Below are 21,944 nucleotides of genomic sequence, written 5' to 3' on the forward strand. Positions count from 1 at the left end.
TTATTAGAATAATTAATTACTATACCTACCCACGATCAATTATTACAATATAGTCTCAAATGCATACTAGAGAAATATTGCAATTTGATTCAATTAAAATGCATAGCATACAAAAATAAATTCACAACACAAGAAATTCCGCGCGCAAATCATAGCGCGTGTCAATGAAATCAAGAATGTTTTATATCAAGCCGACGCGGACGACGACGCGACGCCGAACAAAAGTACCTACGACGGACGACCACGCTTCGAGTTGCCAAACAACATGAGTAATAAATTGTTTACAAAAAAAACAAGTTTTCCATTTTTCTGTATGAGTAGACAGAACTTCAAAACGCCACCTGCTACGGTTTATATTATGAACGATTGTTATAAAAATAAAAGTTATATTTGTTGGTGTAAACTATTTTATTGATCAATAATTTTGGAATTTAAAATTGTCAACATTGATTACAATAAAACGCAGTTTTATTTTATTACACTATTGTTTTTTTTATCAAAACATGTATTTGAAGTACCATATAATATTATGCTGATCCAAGCATTTTCACTCAAAACTTATATCACTAATGATTTGTAAAAGTAAATTATTTCAATATACATTTCATAACCAACATGTAAGAATAATTATTATTATTCCTACCTACAACAACAAACCTAAAACACTATTTACTATGGGAAAATAACCAGGAAGGTGAAAAACATATTATTATTTACGATTTCGACGCACTCGACTTTTAGTAAAATATAGTAGGTAAACATAATATTATGGTTTTGATTTTTGCTACTAGTATAAGAAAACTGCGTGTTCAAACTACTTGTTTGTCTGTCTGAAAATTCGGAAGTACTTTGGTAGTTTACCGATTTATAATAATATTGTATATATCGTTGTTTAAAAAATATTCAAACACAATAAAATATGATATACCTATGTACTGATTTATCACTGGTTTCAGTGATGAACTGATGAGTCAATTATAGCCACTATACTTTCGTCATACGTGTGTATGATTGATGTGATTTGCAACGTGGTGATATTTCAGAAAAATCACGGGTCAAATTGTCCCACCGAAAATATAACTGCGTTATAAGAATAACTATACCTACGATAAATTATACATAATACAATATAGTCTCAAATGCATACTAGTGAAATATTTTATTTGAATCAATAAAATAAAAAAATAAATAAAAAATAATAATAATACAAAAATAAATTCACAACACAAGAAAATCCGCGCGCAAATCATAGCGCGTGACAATGAAATCAAGAACTTTCGAGCCGACGCGGACGACGAAGGAGCCTAACAAAAGTACCTACAATCATAGGCGGCTCGTGACAAAATTGTATGGCCGTGTTCACTTGAAATAAAACAACGAAAATAGGTACCTACAATAGCGTTAGCAGTACAAAAAAAATGAGCACCACATTATAAATGTCTATTTATACACTAAAAATTATAGAGTATTTCAAAACGAATTCAATTATTATTTAGCAATAATTAGAAAATCCCCGAATTTGCATTCGTGATCGTATTCATAGTGTTTGTCTACACTAATATTATAAAGAGGAAAACTTTGTTTGTTTGTTTGATTGTAATGAATAGGCTCATAAACTACTGGACATTTTACCAATGTTTGCAAGTTTGTGATTACTTTTTACCGATTTATAATAATTGTATACTTATATCATTGTTTAAAAATATTCAAACACAATATGATATAGGTACTGATTTATCACTGGTTTCAGTGATGAACTGATGAGTCAATGTTAGCCACAATACTAATCACTTTCGTCATACATGTGTATGAACTATGATTGATGTGATTTGCAATGTGGTGAAATTTCATAAAAATCACGGGCCAATTTTTTGTTTTGAATCCCACCGAAAATACATATTATATTACTAATTGCGTTATTAGAATAATTAATTACTATACCCACGATCAATTATTACAATTTACAATATAGTCTCAAATGCATACTAGAGAAACATTGCAATTTGAATCAATTAAAATGCATAGCATACAAAAATAAATTCACAACACAAGAAATTCCGCGCGCAAATCATAGCGCGTGTCAATGAAATCAAGAATGTAATTTTATATCAAGCCGACGAGCGACGACGCCGAACTAAAGTACCTACAGTACCATTTACCTTCAGTGTACAATACAGTTTACAGACCTACGACGGACGAACAATAATGAGTAATAAATAAAAAAAAACATAGTTTCTAAGGTCATTAGTTTTATTTTATTTTATTGTTATTTTCTTTGAACGATTGGAAATGAAATTACTCAATTTTTACACAGAACTTTGATTTATTAGAATTATGCTCATTATGCATAAGATAACGAACGCGAATGCACGACATCTAGCGCGTCAATGTCTAAACATCGCCTTTCGTTTAGACATTGACGCGCTAGATCTGTAATAAGTATATAGTCTATGCGCTAGATGTCGTGCTTTATGTCGTGTTTCGCTTGGCAAAAGTCACGCACACTACTGTAGAAGTGTCAAATTTTTCCGGTATTTTACTGTTGTTTTTCTAAGTAAATATTGTAAATTATTGATTAAAAAGGTCGAACGCGCACACATTTCATTATAGAGAAGTGATAAAATGATTAGTTTTAAAGAAATAGTGTCTGTGTTAAGTGTTTAGAGGTAATCAAAAATGTATGGAGGGACGGTCGGAACATCAACCTTAAGTCAATTTGATTAATGTTGTCAATCTTTGTTGCGTATCGTCCCTGTAGAAAAATATGGACCATTTTTAGACTGATCGTGCGGGGGAGGTAAGTGTTTAATTTTGGCGGAAGGCGGAGAGTGTCCGTTCTGTAGCGTTTAGCTACTATTATGTATTCTGTGACATCAGTATGGTATTTCCGTGTACAAAATGTTTCACGTACCTGTCTCGCGGCGAGCAGATACTTGAAGGCCAGCAGCGCGCCGTGGCGTGCCTCCCACTGCGGCTGGCGGGCCAGCGCGGCCACCCGCGCGGCCACAGCTCGCACCCGCACAGCGCGGAGCCGGGCCAGCGCCACGCCCAGCGTCTGCGCGCACGTCTCCCGCACGGGCGCTACCACCTGCCACAACAGAACATTTCAATGTAATCGCTCATGTTGATTGATAGCTGCACTCTTAAACAAATAAGGTGCATTGGGGTAATTCCGGCCACGGGGTAAATACGTATAAGTTAAATTAATACGTAACTGTCGATAGATTAAGCAAATATGTATGCTAATAATATCAAACCTATATATCTTCATTGCCTTCCTTCACGATACTTATGATAAAGCGATGCTCTAAAGTGGTATTCACAATTTTCTGAAATTATCCCTCATCCGAAATTCCCACAATGCACTATATTTATTTCGATTTTAAAGCTTGAGATTGGCTCTGCAGCGAGTTCTTCCTAAGCATAATTTTCAACATTTTAATATTTTTTTGTGGAAATTTATAAGTACGATGCGTGCAAGTGCGCGTAAGTGTACATGTGCGTTTACGTGCATTTTTTTTTTTCAAAATTCAAGACAAATAATTTACAAAAGTTAAATAATTCGCAATTAAATAAATAACAACTATTACCTGATCGGACACAAAGTCCCCAAATCTGTCCAACGCCAGCACGCACAGCAGACGCAGCGCCATGTCTTCTAACCATTCTTGGTGCCAGTCTTCTAGCTGCAAAGAATTAGTAAATTTGGTTGTTAATATTAGTGAAACTAAAAGAAAACATATGTGTATTCGTTCATTTAATCGGTTTTAATATAAGCTAAAATTGACTTTTTGACAAAAACTTGAAAAAATAAATTTTGTCATACAATATAATATTCGTCCGATCATTTTTTGCTTTACCAAATTGTTTTTTCACTTTTGACCGACATAGTTGTCTATTAAAAATAAAAGCGTGTTAGTGATTAATAATTAATAATTTTTATTATTAGCAGCAAAAAATCTGATGCGTGTATATTTTGAGATTTGAAAAAAAATTAAAACACACCCCACGAAACCAAACATACCTGCTGCTCCGTAGCCGGCGCTATATCCTTCTTCGACGCATACGCGGACGCCGCTATGCGCGAGCGCAGCAGTTCCCTCAACGCTGACGCAGCCCCGTGCCTCGCTTCCCAGGCGCCGCTGAACAGCTGGGTTTGCAGTGCACTGCACCAGCCTTCGAGCGGCCAGCGCGGTGTGTCCGGGGACGACCAGCCCCCGCCCCGGGACGGCGCGCTGGAGCCTATGTCGACTGGGGGGAGATTGGGTTTTCGAATTAATAAATAATAAATATTTCAGGACAATTTTCACACACGGCACGATCTGATCCCATACTAAGCTTTCGCTTGTGTTATGGAAACCAGATGGCTGATTTAAACATACATATATAATTTTAAATAAACACTTATATAGATAATTAACACGCAGACACGGAGCAAACATCTATGTTCATCACACAAATATTTGCCCCGGGTGGGAATCGAACCCACGACCTCTGGCTTGGAAGGCAAGGCCCCTACCAACCACGCCAACCGGTCAGTCACAATTGATATAATGGTCTACAAAATACGTTTGAAACTACAGTCCCCGGCACGTAAGTTGGCAAGGTTTTGGCGTAGTGGGGGCAAGTTCGCGCATCCTACACTTAGTGGAACAAAAAACTGGTCACTTTTATTGATTGTTATTATGGTTATTGCCATCATTTATTTTTAATCTTGTAGTTAAACAAAGCGGAGGTATTCGTGACATTTAATGGGTGTTATAAATAAAACATAATTTTATGCATTTTTTTATTCAGTAAAAAAAAATATTATTATTAAAAATTATGTTCTCGTCGTCACTATCGGTTAATAATACTGTTACACCTGGCCTCGTATACCATCGTATACCATTTTTCTGGCATGTCTGCGTAAAACAGTATTTGGTCCTGGCATTGTAATACACGTTACAAAAACTAAAATTAAAACAACAACTATAACACTAACAAAGCCAAAACAAAATCAAAACTTAATTTAAAACTGAACTCGTAACAAAAAGTCAACAAAAACAAAGGGCACAACTTTCGTGCACGCAAGTGTAATCGGGAGCGAACGGAACGTGCGGGAGGCAAGGGTCGACTGACGCACCAATAGCGAGTCGTGATCGGCGCTACGTTATACCCCGCGTCCCGCTTGACCACCAAAGAGACCTAAAGAACGACTTCTGCGCATCTAACGACTCTTGCCAAGTTACGTGCCGGGGACTGTACTACAAACCGATTTCAAGTAGTAAAAGTTGATTTCGAACGAACCGACTTCAAGCGTGAGAGATAACTCATAAACTGATATTGATTTATATGACTAAGAAAAATTAAATGGTATATAGACATAAAAACAAAAAGCAATAGACAATAAATTTAAAGCAAAGGGCAGCCTATCGTTAGGTAGCGATCTCTACCAGGCAACCTTTACAGCAAAGGAAAAAAATAGAAAAAAATGTGTATTATTATACCTTAAACAGTTTTAATTTCCAATGTGGAAGAGTGATAGCTATCTAATTCATCTAGCGCCATCACTTTTCCGTCATGGTAACTGCTCTGCAGACCACTGCTAGCGACTTCTGCTTACTAAATCCCGCTTTGCGTTTCGCTACGTTAATCCCTATATATCCCCAACTCACACACGCAATCCTCGGGCTCCAGCTTGAACTTCTTCCTGTCGGGCTCCGGCGGCGCGCTGGGGGCGGAGGGCCCGTCCTCGCACTCCCGCGACTTCTGCTTGCTGAAGGCTGCTCGGGCTTTGCGTTTCGCTACGTTCATCTCGCGGGAGGACAGCGGCTTGCCAGAGAGCGGCATCAGCTCTTGGATCGGTCTCTGGAAAATTGAGTAATGCTTGTTTATTTATAAATATTTTGATCGAGAAAATGTTTCGAAATACAGGAAGGGTGGGCAGAACTTTGTGGATTGCTATGTAGAAGTTTAAACATTCTTCGTGGAAGAAAAAGATTTTCTGCTTAAATGGGGACAGATAATCCACATTTGACATTTGGATGCCTTTTTCTTTCACCCTACTTAATCAATTTCCCTGAAATACATTTAACATATACACAAGCAACTAAATGCAGTCAGTCCTATCTATCTATACTCACCCTAACAACCTCGTTCTTAATCGGCTTGACTTCAATCTTCACAGGGCACAAATCCTCATTAGTGCACATGGAAGTGAGGTCCACTCCCAGTGTCGCCGCCATGTCGAGTCCTAACCGAGCGTTCAGCTGCTGCCTCTGTTTCGCTAGTCGTTCCTTCATGTCTGAAATAATTGGTAACATAAAGATTCTCTTGTTAGCTTTCAGATTTGGAATAATTGGTAATACTGTGATTTGACTCAGTGTCTATTTGCATCTACAATAATTTCGCTATGTTCTTCTATATCTGGAATGTTTAAATAATTTATGATTTAACCCTCTCATGTGCTTTTCCTCCTTTCTCTATTACTTGGTATACAACTAAATTCATAATACCAACAAAAAAGGTATTCGGTATTCAATTCCTTTCTTAATCAAAAATTTTCGTCATGCTAATAATTTAAACCATTTTGAATACTACCTACGGTCATTAAACCTTATCATCTAATGAAGTAAACATATAAAACAAGTCACATATCGATTACGTAATCAATAGTATGTTTCAATAACTGTCGACTAGACTGATTGCTCCAATCGTACAGTTTTACCGAACACCTGCGCAATGCAAGCGTAATTTACGTAACAAGTGCATTACGCATTAACTGTTATGATTTATGAGAAACTCAGATGATTGCTGATTGGAACTACTTCTAATATTGTATTAAGCTAATGACGAGAATCAACAAGAAACGATACAATTTCGCGTCAAATTTGAAGCTTTATTTTTTCCTCGCTAATCTTACGAGGAGTTTTTTTATTTATTTATATTTATTCATTTATATTTTAGGAGAATCTACAGCTGTATTCTTAAAGATAGTCACATAATATAATACTCACAATAAGCCATTTACAGATTCTCACGGCTTGTTAGTTATCAAAATAAAGGATTTTAAAGATTGCCAAAAACAATTTGAGCAATTAATTTTACACTGCTACATAAATTACTTGTCATAAAATTAACCAACAGGATAGAAAATCTCCACTCCATGTTTCCTACCACCTTTTTTTCTATAGCCACATTTCTTGCATTAGACTGCGCCTCGTCTTTCTCGTATTTCATAGAAGAACCTATTATAGCCCAAAAAGCAAGAACTCCACAATTTTCTTGCCAGATGTTCTTTGCAATTAGATTTGAATTCTAACTTTAGCATTACCTTCTTCTTCTTTAAAGCTAACATTACCTTATTTCCCTTCTCTGTTATCTAAAGCCGTTCCTTAATATGACCTGTTTTAAGTTAAGGAAGAGCGGGTCCTCCTGACACAGGTTTTCTCTTAAACTTACTACCTACTCCATATTGTGTAAAATGTAAAAACGTTTTATTTTTTATTATTTTACCTGCATTATTAGGCTCTTCCTCGACATCGTACTCATGTCCCTCCGAGCCCATGAGGTGTGCGCCGTGCTCCAGCACTCGCTCGATGTCAAACGTCTCACATTTTAGGAGGTTACTGTCTTCTATCTCTTTGCTGTCTTCTTCCTCTGCAATGGGGATAATACCTCTATTATATGTTACCTTTTACGTTTTATGACTGTGTCATTGGCCTGTAGCAATATTCAATACCATTACGGTTGAATACAAAAGTCTAACTAGATCAGCATGTTCAAATAAATTTCAAGAGGATATCCTCGGAGACAAAGAAAATTTGTAATGGTTTATGTTTGATTTCATGTAAATTTTAGATTTTGATGAAATTAGAAGATAGCTGAACTGCTGAGGTCAACCATTTTTTAATTTTAATTCAATTGCAATTATCTTTACATTCACCAACACACAAAAAATAATGAAAATAAGTATTCATGAGTATCTAAGGAAGTGAAATATGGGATGGAGATCTGCATAACAACTTTCACGCAAAGTATAGATTCGTGAACAAAGCCGCAGGCGGAAAGCTAGTTCATTACAATCGTAACTCGTAATACAAGCCAGACGCTATACGATATCATTTCATCAACGGGAGAGGAAATCCGGCTTAATCAGCATTGTTAATGTTAACACAATACCAATTATATTACACCATTATATTGTCATTTACTTATTTATCTGTATCCCAATTTAAAAGTAAGTGGCAATTTATCCTCGACAAATTTAAATTACATAATATTATAGAGAAATATATATGTAATTTGATTTGATATACAATGAACTTCCGCTTCCGTAGCTGATCCGTAGTGTTGCATGACAGAGAGAGGTTATATTTCTATCCTTGTCTACATTTTCCTCGGAGCATTTCCTCCTTAGAAAGTAGTACAAAACACTTCTACAAATTATTATGTAACTATTATTATCCAATTTCTTAATTTATACCAAATTTTTTTTCTTAAAAAATGTAAAATCACTTTTTCATGGCAGTTCCCAACAATGTAATTTCGACATTATGTGAAGTCACAAATTCAAATATCATTACAGATGTAATCTTGCCAAACTTCGGTCGTATGCCTTTGGCGTAGTGTGTTTAGAGTTTAGACGTGTGTTATCTCAATTATTATCAATTTATATTGTTATGAGAAATGATGAGTAAATTCAACAACTATTGACCAATTTCAAAAATTTTCAATAGTTTATTTTTTTAAGTTTTTTGAAGAATAGAATATATTCGATCATGAGGTGGGATTCGATCCCGCATCTTTCGCCTTGCCGAGGCAACGCTTGATCTCTCGGCCACTGTGATCCCGCCAGGGTAATCGAACGTATTCTCTTTCAACTAAAATAAAATTTTCTCATTTATAAATTCAAACGCTTTAAAAATAAAGATCAAGTCCTAAATAATAGAGGTAGTTATATTCATCACACCTACAGCTACACAAGCGCGACTTACATCAATAAAATATCCACATTCCCGTTTCATACTGTCGCAAGGTCAAATCTAGCCAACATGATATATAGGTCAATCTATTCCGACATAGGATATGCACTTCCCTGCAACCTGACGCAGCGGGAGCAGTGACCTCATAGATAAGGGCATAGTTTATTTCTAGCAACACTAAATTGCCTATGTAATGACATATTACGGTTATGAAAATCGAATTGAAAAGTATATTTTCATGCGAAATAAACTGTAACGCTCGTAGTACCTAGCAAACGTGAAAATCAGTTTTAATGGTATTAAGGTAAATTCGATAGATATTATAATTTTAGCAGATTTCCTATTTCTATCTATTACAAAAAAAATGTTTTGTTCTATCACTATAATAACAGCATTGACGAAACGATAAAAGGGTTGAAAAATAATCGAGATTTTGTATGCACTATTTAACCATTAATAATGTTTCTAGTTTGCTTATGTTATACAGTCTTTCCTCCTATAATCTTTGAGCAAACAGTTCTGTTTGATCTCACGTTATTTTATCACTAATATAAAACCATGTTTAGGTAATATTACTAATTCGTAGGATAACCTTGGATTAACCTGACTTTCGAATAAAAATATTAGTAACAATAACTGATAATTGTATAAACATACACACAATGTCAGACATACAATATATAATTTTTTATTCTTTCATTCAGTATGAATGAATGGCCATTCAGTGCAAAATAATATTTGAAAAAATGCATATTTACGTCACAAGGGTGGTAAGAAACAAGAATTGGCAATTAAAACTACCAATACCATGCACTTATTATTCTAAAAAACCGTAAGTTTGAAATGATTTTTAAATCATAAAGAAAAATGATACCAACCTTTGATTTCCGTGCCGGTGAAGGAGGGGCACCATTCCGGGACATTAGATAGAATTGCCTCCACTGCCTGTTGAAGAAAACATTCATCGTTCAATTTTTTAAACAATTTACTTTTACTATTTGTCAGTAACTAATTTATCGTGGAAACAATCTTATTTTATTTGTCTTATTCGTATTCAAATAGATTTTAACGTGTTCACTCTTCAATTGCGTTTATTGATTCTTCTAATTTGTCCCTTTGAGTTTTGTAAAAAATGTTTTAGTTGCATTTTTGTGTCCAGTCGTACTAGAATTTTGTATGAGCGACCCGCCCCATCGTCAATCGTCATGATTTAAGAATTTTATCTACTAGATTGAAATCATAACATTCTGCCTGGAGATAAAAGTAACCTTAGATATACAACGTCTCTTATTTATGAATAACATAACGCATTTGATGAATCCTATCCTATCCTACTAATATTATAAATGCGAAAGTATGTGGTATGGATGTATTTGTATGTATGTTTGTTATTATTTCACGCAAATATTACTGAACCGATTAAAATGAAATCTTGCACACATATAGAGGGTAACTTGGATTAACACATAGGATAGGCTTTATCCCGGTAATCCTACGGGAACGGGTACTATGCGGGTTTTTCTTTGAAACGCGGGCGATGCCGCGGGCGGAAAGCTAGTAACGTAATAAATAGAAGTTGACATAAACCATGTTTATTAACTTAACCTACAATTAAACTTTAAAACAATCTAAGGAGTAAGGTCAGCATAATTAGATAAAACTATTTACTTTCTGAGCCACACCCCAATGGGAGCGGTGATCGCAAACTAATTGACATTGAAATGCAAAAGTAATATGATCTATTTACAACAGGAAGTACCATTTACTCTTAAAAAGAAACGGTAGTAAAAAACATATAGTACGGGAGCCAGGAACAGATTTTATGACCAAGTTCCTCTCAAGCGGTAATTAGTAAAATGCATCAAAGTACAGTATTATAAAGCCTCGTGAACGTCAGCTGGAGCTCGGTTGGGGGGAAGAGCGGTTGTAGCCTCCCGTATCAGCTGACGGTTTTTCCACCAAGATACAGCCAGCTGACCTATATATTTATCCACAGTTACATATAAGCTATCATCAGGTAAATTTTTGTTTGAGAGGAAATCACGGAAAATAATTTTTTCTTTAAATTTAACTTTCATGTTCGAGACACCAGCTGACGTATAATACACCATGTTGTAACCAGCTGATTATTTTTTTTCGTTGAGATATTGGGTTAGCTACAATTTGACAAATTTTTAGCTGAGAGGAAATGAATGAATGAATGTATTTTTTTTCCTACGTGCGTGGGAGGCTACAACCGCTCACCCCCCCAACCGAGCGCCAGCTGACGTTCACGAGGCTTTATAATACTATACTCTGATGCTTCTGACGAATTATCTCTTGAGAGGAAATAATGAACCCAATTTGCACCTGGCTCCCTAACCAATATTAATAACTAAATATGTCTCGATACTGGAAGACGCAATAGCAACGGATTGACACATTATATGCTCGCCATAAAGACAAGTGGATAGCTGTTATGATTTCAACTTAAAATTATTTGATAATAACATGGGAGTAGCTTAAGAAGATATTTTCAGTTTGAAGGTAATTTCTAGCAAACATTCCGACTAATAAACTAACTAACACTAATAGCAACAACAAGAAATTGTTTCAAACTATAAAATAAGGTCAAATCTAAAAAGAACCGGGTAAAATACAAAATGGGACATCCCCATGACATCATAACATTGGCATTATTAAAGTTATGACTTAATTGATGATAAAGTAAAAGCAAATGATAAGCAACAACAAAATGTGAACGGATTTTTTAAAAAACATATTTGACAATCTGTAAATTAGTCATACTAGCTTACCGCCCGTGGCTTCGCCCGCTGTGTCTAAAACCTGATAAATTATATACTAAAACCTTCCTCTTGAATCACTATCTATTAAAACAAACCGTATCAAAATCCGTTGCGTAGTTTTAAAGATTTAAGCATATAAAGGGACATAGGGACAGAGAAAGCGACTTTGTTTTATACTATGTAGTGATATACTGGACATTGGCAGAGTCCCTGTCTATTGGGTGGAGCCATTAATTAAGAGAAGAAGTAGTCATTATAAAATGAACCCGATCAAATTTGAACAAAACGTAAAAATAACTGTAAAAAGTATAGTTAAGTCGGTTAAATTTATGACTAACATTTCCAGCTTCACAAGACTCGAAGCTGACCATTAAACTCCGCATATTTCGATATCATTTAAGTGCATACAGAGTACAATCAACGTACGTTCTGTAGTAATCAGGTCAAAGAGATAACCCAGTCTACGATATGATCAGGTACCCCGTTTATTTGGTGGCATGATAGCGTCAGAGTTTATCTTAAAGTTAAGCAACTGCATTATGTCGATGTACCTATTTATAATCCCATTGCATAAATTCATTTGGCTATCATCACTTGTGTTAATCGAAATTTAAGCACTGTACAACTGCGTTTCATCCTTCGCTGCACACAAATGGAATCACATCTATACTGATGAATATAATGACTATGTTACTTAGGCGGCGAATCGAGAGGTGAGATAAATTAAAGTCTTAATACAAGGCACATAAAATCGAATGTGAAAGTTTGTATTTTTGTTTGTTTCTTCTTCAAGCAAAAGCTGCTCAACCGATTTTCATGAAATTTGGCATACACAGAGAGGGTAAGTTGGATTAACATAGAATAGTTTCTATCCCGAAAATACACGGGAACGGGAACAATACGGGTTTTCCTTTGACTACGCGGGTGAAGCTGCGGCGAAAAGCTTTACATACATTGTACAATATATTTTGGAACCAAGTCAAACTAGCAAGTATTTAAAGACGAGTGTACAATTTTTTGTAAGACATTATTATCAACAATCTCATCATGACATGATATAAATACACTGATATAAAGACACTGCATACTTTAATTTTATTTTAAACTCGTAAATTTTTAATTATATCGGGCAATGTGCCATTGATGATCAGCGAGATTATGTATTTTAATCGCCCGCATAAAACACCTCTCTCCAAAATTTTAATTTTAAATACATATTACTAAAATTGGTCTATATCCTCTGTTTATTTTTTATTTACAGCAATTATATTCGTTGAAAGTTTTGATTATACATTTTACTATCTGAAAGATAATAGTCGAGATTATGCTGAATTATAGTTATGCAATAACATCATTATAAAGATTTTTGTTATACAACAGAAGTCATCGGGCGCCATTAAATTTATGTTCGAACTGTCATATTATTTGATATCTTAAACAGTTAACGAAGCGAGGGTTATCTATAAATAGATCAAACCACTTATAAATTAAAAAAAAATCACATCGTAATTTTAAGATGACGAATCCCCAAAAGCAATTAACAAGGTACCTATTAAATCAGCACGTATTTCCGCAACAAAGATAAACAAAAACCATAAAAATTATCCTTTTCCTTACTTGTGTGGCCGCTATCCTCGTCTCCCAGGCCGGGGAGCGCAGGTGTTTCATCAGGCGGGCCAGCAACCTGTGGAGTTCCTCAGGGTGCGCCTTTTGGACCTCGCCGAGCTGTCGCGCCGCCGCGCGGCGGGTCGCCGGCCCGGATCCCGCCTCCAGCAACACGAACAGACGGTCTAACCTAATTTTAATTATCCTTCTTAGTATATACATATACGATGTCATAATACTCAGAAAAACATTGCAGTAATTAGTGGCTAATGATTCGAATTAATAAACTTAAACAATTTCCTTGATCTGCACATGAATACGGCAAAAATAATTTCAAGTTGAAAATAAATTTTAATGTTGCATAAAATAAACAGAAAGTCATTGATACATAATATATTCTAAAAATAAGAAGTACCTAGGTATATAAATAATCTTCATTTATGGGTCGAGGGTTTTGTTGTGATAAATATGTACATGATTTTAAAAACAATAATGCTAAGACTAGTTCATGATAAAGACAAATGATGAACGAATGCATCAATTAAGCACTAGATAGAATCATTTCTCTTAATCAATCGATAGAACAAATTGAATCCAATTACGCAGAATGACTTCAGCATTGTACTTTTATTGCCAATTAACAATGTGCTGATGAGTTTAATTATTATATAAAATTAATTAAAAACATAACACTTTCGATTTTGAACGAACATTAGTTATATAAATAAAGACCCTCCAGACATACAAAATTTGCAAGATTTTTTTTTAAATAAAGAAGAACCAGAAAGAAAGTTGTAGTCCATTTTTGCCCAAACAAAACAACGTAAAATATTTAGTTAACAATAAATAACAGCCAGAACCGGTTCTTGGCGACGATGGACAAGTTTCCGAGATCTCGATACGCATTTAACTATATGATTTAATACCTGGACGTCATTCTGGTGTTTTGCGCAACTCTTCTATTGTTCTCCCTGAAACAATATAATCCAATTAAATATTTTCAGCATTTTAACTCGGAGATCAAGCAAAAAAAAATCTGCATCGTCATTTTATAATATCTTTTAATTACCTACATGACTACACATTAACAAGTCTTTTTTCATAAATATTGGAGTAATTACACACGAACCTATTTTTTTATTGGGAAACATACTATGTTATTGGGAATATAGGCTTAAGTTTTAAGCTAAATTAGTCTTGAAAACGCGGAATCCGTCAGTACAAGTAAGTTTTCGGTGTACCTAGTATTTCATCATGACATGGCATGTAAATGCAAATTATCTTTTGATATTGCGCCATTTCTCTCACATAATACCTACTAATATTATAACCACATTTGAAACGCAAAAACATGTACTACGCTCTCACAAGTCAATACCATACCAAGAACGTGGAAAATTGTACGCAACGTAAATAAATATGGTGACATATCCTAGGCTCGATCTACCAACAAATAGGTAATAAATATCAGAGGAGCAAAGGACGAAAAGATAATACAAGTCAAGATATCACGGAGAAGTCAAGATAGAATTAATGCTTTAAAGGATGGCGAAACTTTTATGCAAAATATCAAGATAACGATTTATATTGTAGGAGGTTAGGGCATAAAATAAATACACTTCACTCACTATATCACTCTTTATTTTCACTATAATGTACTTGTGCACTGTTCACAAATCAAAATAGGACTAAACAAATATTTACGGGTGGCGGTTATTTTATACTTACAAAAAAAATCAAATGAGTGACTAACTATACTCATAATAATTAATTAATTTTTGCATATAATTCCAATAATAAAATATATCAGCGGAGCTGGGAGCAAAGGACGACAAGATAATACGAGTCAAGATATCACGGAGAAGTTAAGATAGAATACGTTAATGCCAGATGATTATGATAGATTTATATTAGTTAAACCAAATAGCTTTCCGACTATGATTGGGCTAAATATCCTTTCCGAATTTATCTAATCTACACCCCTTCAACTTTGGTTTTTGTGACCAAAGCAGTCACGTCCTTTATCTCCATACTAAAATTCATTAATGTGCCAGAACAAAGATCATCCAAACAGACTTTCACATATTTTATAACATCACTAGATTTCAGCCCGCGGCTTCGCCCGCGTTTTCAAAGGAAAACCCGCATAGTTCCCGTTTCCGCGGGATTTCCGGGATAAAACCTATCCTATGTGTTAATCCAAGTTACCCTCTATATGTGTGCTAAATTTCATTGTAATCGGTTCAGTAGTTTTTACGTGAAAGAGTAACAAACATCCATACATCCATACTTACAAACTTTCGCCTTTATAGTATTAAGATTAGTAGGGATGCTGTATTTGCACATTTCGCCGAGCCAGGCTCTGATAGCGATTGACACACTTTCTTTGCTATTTTATTGCCGCCAATCTCTGCATCTCGCGTATTGTACGTTGTTTGTTAACTTTCATATAAATAACGTGATTTGAATGTTGTTGAGTGTTTTATGATTAATGTATGTCGGAGAATTTAAATAACTCTCCATAATTAATTATAATTAGGTAGATATGTGAAATAATATTAAATAATGACTCAGTGCGCACACCTTGCGCGGTCGATGGTAGTACCGAGACTATATCATCGAGCTACTGACTCAAGGAATATAAACCATAGCATGGCCCGTAAGCCCATGCATTTCATATCAATTCAATATCGACATTATGTTGTACACAATAGAGTACATTATAACAGGAAGGTATAGCCACATAACAACTACTCTGTTATGATTCTCTCACACGGCCATTCTGACAACGAGCGCGTTCTCGCGCGAACAATTCGACAAGTAATTTTGCAAATTACTTACTGCGTTGTTATTTTATTTATTGTATTCAAACTCTTTTCCCTTCACGGTTTGTAACTTTTCACACCGACTCACAAATTATTACTTATCATCGTCATCATCGGCGAAATCAACAACTGCTACTGTCGCCTAAAGGCGAAGCTTTGAATGTATTGTGTGTGTTTATTATATTGTAAGTGTAGAGCTCTGAACAAATACTGGAACTACATGCAGCGCGGAGCCTGACATGTACTGTAGTCACATGAAGCGCAATGCTTCGCACAAAATCTGGAACTACATACAGCGCGGAGCCTCATATGTACTGTGACTACAAGGAGCTTAAAGCTACCCACAACAACTGGAACTACATGCAGCGCGGAGCCTGCCATGTACTGTGATCACAAGGAGCGCAATGCTACCCATAACATCTGGAACTACATGCAGCGCGGAGCCTGCCATGTACTGTGATCACAAGGAGCGCAATGCTACCCATAACATTTGGAACTACATGCAGCGCGGAGCTTGCCATGTATTGGTGTGTGTGTGTGTGTATTATATTGTAAGTGTAAAGCTCTGAACAAATACTGGAACTACATGCAGCGCGGAGCCTGACATGTACTGTAGTCACATGAAGCGCAATGCTTCGCACAAAATCTGGAACTACATACAGCGCGGAGCCTCATATGTACTGTGACTACAAGGAGCTTAAAGCTACCCACAACAACTGGAACTACACGAAGCGCGCAGCTTCCAATGTACTGTGATCACAAGGAGCGCAATGCTACCCATAACATCTGGAACTACATGCAGCGCGGAGCCTGCCATGTACTGTGATCACAAGGAGCGCAAGCGCTACCCACAACTACACGAAGCGCGGAGCTTCCAATGTACAATATGACATACACGCCTTGCTATGTCAAACACAGAGCTATTATTGAGCTATTAAAGTGTGGTGTGCATGTGTGTTATGAAACTTTTGTGTAATACTTAGATTAACTATACGGAACTATGTAACAACCGAGGAAATAAATAGGTAAAAATAATAAATAAAACAAAAATAAAAGTATACGGAGTATGTATTTATTTATTAATAATACTTTATTGTACAAAACAATGTAAGGAAATCTAGTACAAACTTATAAGGTAAAAATATTTTACGCAAAATGCAGCCTTATTGCTCACACACAGCAATCTCTGCCAGGCAACCTGGAAGTTACTGGAAGTAAGGAGTAACTTGTGGACTACATTTTTTTCTTTTTCATTCATTGGCTCACTTTCCAACTGCGGCCTCCAGTTTGAGACTCGATTCGATATCTCTCGTTATCGCAAATTTTAGATTATTTTGCATGGACTGGAGAACTTCTCTCCTAACTCAGTAATAAACATCGTATAACACGCCATCAATTCGTCATCCAGTGACACTATTTACAGGAATACACAAAACCACCTTGCACCTATAACTTGATGTATACTAGGTATAATAACAACACTTTACAATTGGGGCAGAGTAACAACTAATAATTAATTTACGAAGACTGAACCAGGTTCTAAAGTCGCACCGACTTCCATATCATTTACCACTACCGACGATATCACATTGTCATAGTCTACCTTCCGACGATTCAATAATCGTAATGACTGTTAAAACAAGTAAAATAACATTGATGTTACAATCGGCTTTTCTTTCTTACTAACACAAAATCATCAACATTAAACATAATGCTTTTTTTTTTTTAATACGAGCCTTATAGACGTGCAATTGCTCGTCCATCCTGACTTTTGTGTTCAAAACGGTTAACTACTAAAGTGTTGACACTCGTACCAAAACATTATTACGCGGTGGTCTTGCAGCCTATAGACAATTGCAATGGGCTGTCGCCTGTGCTGTGAATTTCTTTCATACAATACAATTCAAAGTAAGTTGAATTTCGCCAATAATTGTAGAATACCATACGTTCATGATTTTCAGCGATAATGAAACAATGAACAGCATAAACCTTTAAAATAACCCGTTAGCGCAACTCATACCGCTAGTAATTTTGTAAAACTCAAAAGAACACTGTCAACACAAGTCTATGAGTTCACTACTTGCAAATGACATAGCTTGATCGGCTACTATTTCTTTCAGCGCCTTAAATAACACGACAAAAACAAAGCGCTTAACATGCTCTTTTTTTTTTTCGAAGACACATTTTTAACAGGAGCTAGGTGACAATATTTACCAGTAAATCCGTCAACAATTACCAATGCGATTCCATAAACTCGTAAGTGCCATTCGTATCGATTGTAAGGTATGAAGTGGTTCTGATACATTTTCTATCGGATGTTAAGTCGACTGTCTAGCTCTGGAGGGCCTTTTATTAACTTTGCGATGTAAAAATGTTCAATGTATGTTCTAACGAACTTACTACACTAAATTTTTGCAGGTTTTTCCAAACTTAAATGTTTCAAATTATCATGAAATGATTGTATCAATAAATGAATGGTATCACTTCATTTGCACCTAACAAAACAAGAAGTTTATATAGCAGACATTTTTTTTATCGTATGTGACAACCTTAAACTTAAATCAATAATGTCATTTCATCGCACATGTCGCGAATCTTTACTATTTTTGCCCAAATTGAACATTATGTGGAGACAACTAGTTTCTACTAATAAAATCTACAATATGCGGTATTCTTGCACCCTTGCGTAGGTACCGACATCGAAATCAAAAGCTTGTATGTAAGTCCATCATCTATGAACACGAGGGGAAAATCTTTTCCTTACGACATGATGCTTTGAGACTATTTTAGTCTGTTAATATTTTAAAATGTTAACGCTTAATTGATTATGCTTGAGGTCTTCTTAAACCTTTTAACTCTATTCAATAACTATGACAACAACTTTCTGTGTCAGTGATTCTTTGATTATAATATTCGATTTTTAAGTTGATCATTACTTTCTTGTAGGAAAACTGAACCATAATAATCTATTGAACAGGAATCTGTGTGTACTTCAACAACGATGAACGAACGTCATTATATTTTGTTTTTACTTTAATTTCTCCGCGGGTGGGTGTCCGTATGCGAAGTGCACCAATCCTACTTTACGTCTTTTTTATTTATTTCATACAAAGGGGCTAAGACTTAAGAAAAGCTAGGAGTAATCTCTCTACAATATCTCACGAATAAAAATATCTCTTATCTATCTGACGAAGCTACCGTTCGATGTTATGAAACCTTGCGGTGAATACCTATTCAATGTTGCAACAGCAACTTGCATTTATTCCAATTAAATGAAAACTCTGAGCAAGTGAGACTTTCAATACTCTTCTTAAACAAAAGAATGTAACCTCTTATGATTTTGAAAACTCGAACATCGTTGAATATAAAAAGTAGCTACGAAGTCACATAATTTATCTAGTCCTTGGTTAACAACAAGGGCATTACAAAGCCTTATAAACGTTGAAAGAACTATAGATTGTGCTAGTGTTGTATTCACAAGTCTTATTTCCATTTCACAAAATTCGTGCTTTACTTTCAATAATGGATCTCACACGATGAACATAATTAAAATCATTCGAATCCGCGTCTATAAATTCAAAATTATTGTCCGCAAAAACAAATATTTTTTTATTTTAAATTCACGAATAATTTGAGTCCCATTGTTATCCATAATCAAACTACGTCCGGCTCTAGTAAAAACATCTCAACCTGTTACTTCATCCCAGGAAGTACTCGAGAGTCTACAAAAACCAAAGCTCATAATATTTACATCATTTACAGTTATGGGTAATGTGAACGGGCGAATGAATAGGTTGATACATGCCAATTCTTGTTACGCGAGTGTATACAAACTCTAGAGGCCTGGTCATGTTATCCGCGGCTATCCTTTTACAAAGGAAAAAAAAAAAACAATCGGACCCGCTGTCAATAAGGCACTTGAACTTAACGCTGGCAACATCTGTGACTGTAAGCAGGGTATCGTGCTGTAAACACACATTAACAGGGTATTGTTTCTTAAAGAGCGTGCCGCCCGTTGCTTAGAAAACAAACCTCTTCTATGTGACCAAATTTATGACTATAAGTGCGTTGTTGTACTATTTCTTAAATATTCAACGGACCTTTGTTATTCTTATTGATTAAACTAACTGATTTTGTTTCATAGGCGAGATTTACCGTCACGTTTGTAATGACATGTGAACACACAGTTATAGCAAACAATTTGCAACATGCGACGCTTTAATTGATTTGTGCCAAAATGTCTATCAAGACCCACAAAATCAATCGGCGTGTATCATAATAAATCAGATCATACCTGGTCATCTGCAATACCTTCTACCACGAATTTACTATATTCGCGTAGTTCCAGCCCCTTCGCAGCCGGTCGGTTAGCACCAACTTTGTAGTGGAGCACTCGATGTATGTTGAAACTCGATCACTTTTTAACCATACCATATCTCAAAAAGGTATTTTCGTTACACCATTAGGGTTGACTTTAGAAACGTGCGGCACGAATTTCGGCGCGATTTTAATTTTTATCGATCGATAATGATGCCCCGAAACATACATTAGCGGCTTTTCGTGCGGAAACGTGTAATTACAGAGAAATCTTTTTTTTTTATTTTTGAGATTATGTTCAAAATTGTTTGAGTTACATTGACAAAACTACAAGAATTGTGTTTGAAAGAGATAACAAATGTCTTAATGTACATATTAAAAACCATAGTTCATTCAAAAGCATGTTGCTGAGGGGACAACAATTCATACGGGTTATTGGCGAGCATATGATTGTTTGGGGCAATATGGGTATGTTCATAAAAAAGTTAATCACTCAGACCCAGACAACCCATTTGTTGCCTCTGACCCATTTGAGTCCCAGTGGCATGTTGTAAAAAGATTTTTTAAAAAAGATAACTATGACCACCCAGCAAACTTCGGTGATAATATTATAGAATATGTGGAGACGATGGGTGGAAATAAATAAAATGGATCCATTCATTGCCATTGTAAATTGTATCAAACATGTATACAAGATTTGAAAAATAATTATTTAAAAAAAATGTTTTTATTGTATGTAAGTATATTGCACACAAATTGTTAATCACAGAACCGAATCTGTCCACCCCGATTCCACGTGGTACTTGTCTGTCATACACTAGAGTGTATTTAAAAAGTCGGAGGCGCGGAGGAGCGTGGCGCCCGCGTGTGCTGAGGAGCAGGCAGAGTCAAGCGAGCCGGAGTGGCTGAGGCTGGTCGCCAAAGGCGACCAAAAAGCCGAAGCTACGAAGGCGAGTGAAGACTCCTGCCTGCAATGAGGTACACGGGGGCAAGCGCCACGTTCTGCAGCGCCGGAGCAGTCAAGAAAGCCCATAATCTTCGTTATATTTCTAACTACATCACTACATAGTATAAAACAAAGTCACTTTCTCTATCCCTATGTCCCTTTGTATGCTTAAATCTTTCAAACTACGCAACGGATTTTGATGCGGTTTTTTTTAATAAATAGAGTGATTCAAGAGGAAGGTTTTAGTATATAATTTATTAGGTTTAAGTCAAAGCGGGCGAAGCCGCGGGCGGTAAGCTAGTATAAATATAATCTCAAAAAAAATTAAAAAAAAAATAGAAGGGGGGGTTTCCTCACCCCCCCACTTTATAGGGGGTCTCCTCTTACCTCCCCCCTCCCTTTCCCTCCCCTCCCCCCCCTTAATTCGTGCCGCAAATTTCTAAAGAAATACCCACCATTATGCTTCCGTAAACTCGCTATCATTCGGGTCGTACATCGG

General features: G+C 35.8%; 1 protein-coding gene across 1 annotated transcript in view; it reads right to left on the reverse strand.

The window, feature by feature from the left end:
• The window catches only part of Hel89B (histone acetyltransferase 1), a 53,360-nt gene that overhangs the window by 25,718 nt on the left and 5,698 nt on the right, over nt 1–21,944 (reverse strand). Inside the window, exons 2-10 of the mRNA XM_089698464.1 lie at nt 14,284–14,328; nt 13,370–13,547; nt 9,845–9,911; nt 7,498–7,641; nt 6,126–6,286; nt 5,658–5,850; nt 4,025–4,251; nt 3,591–3,686; nt 2,912–3,088 (exon numbers count right to left, since the gene is read on the reverse strand). Coding sequence (XP_089554590.1) covers nt 2,912–3,088; nt 3,591–3,686; nt 4,025–4,251; nt 5,658–5,850; nt 6,126–6,286; nt 7,498–7,641; nt 9,845–9,911; nt 13,370–13,547; nt 14,284–14,294 — 1,254 coding nt within the window. The 5' untranslated portion in view covers nt 14,295–14,328. The remainder of the gene's footprint in view (nt 1–2,911; nt 3,089–3,590; nt 3,687–4,024; nt 4,252–5,657; nt 5,851–6,125; nt 6,287–7,497; nt 7,642–9,844; nt 9,912–13,369; nt 13,548–14,283; nt 14,329–21,944) is intronic.

This window comes from Colias philodice, chromosome 8, assembly GCF_061535455.1.
Source record: "Colias philodice isolate Cphi_HAF_F1 chromosome 8, ilColPhil1 Martin Lab GWU primary, whole genome shotgun sequence".
Taxonomy (NCBI): Eukaryota; Metazoa; Arthropoda; class Insecta; order Lepidoptera; family Pieridae; genus Colias; species Colias philodice.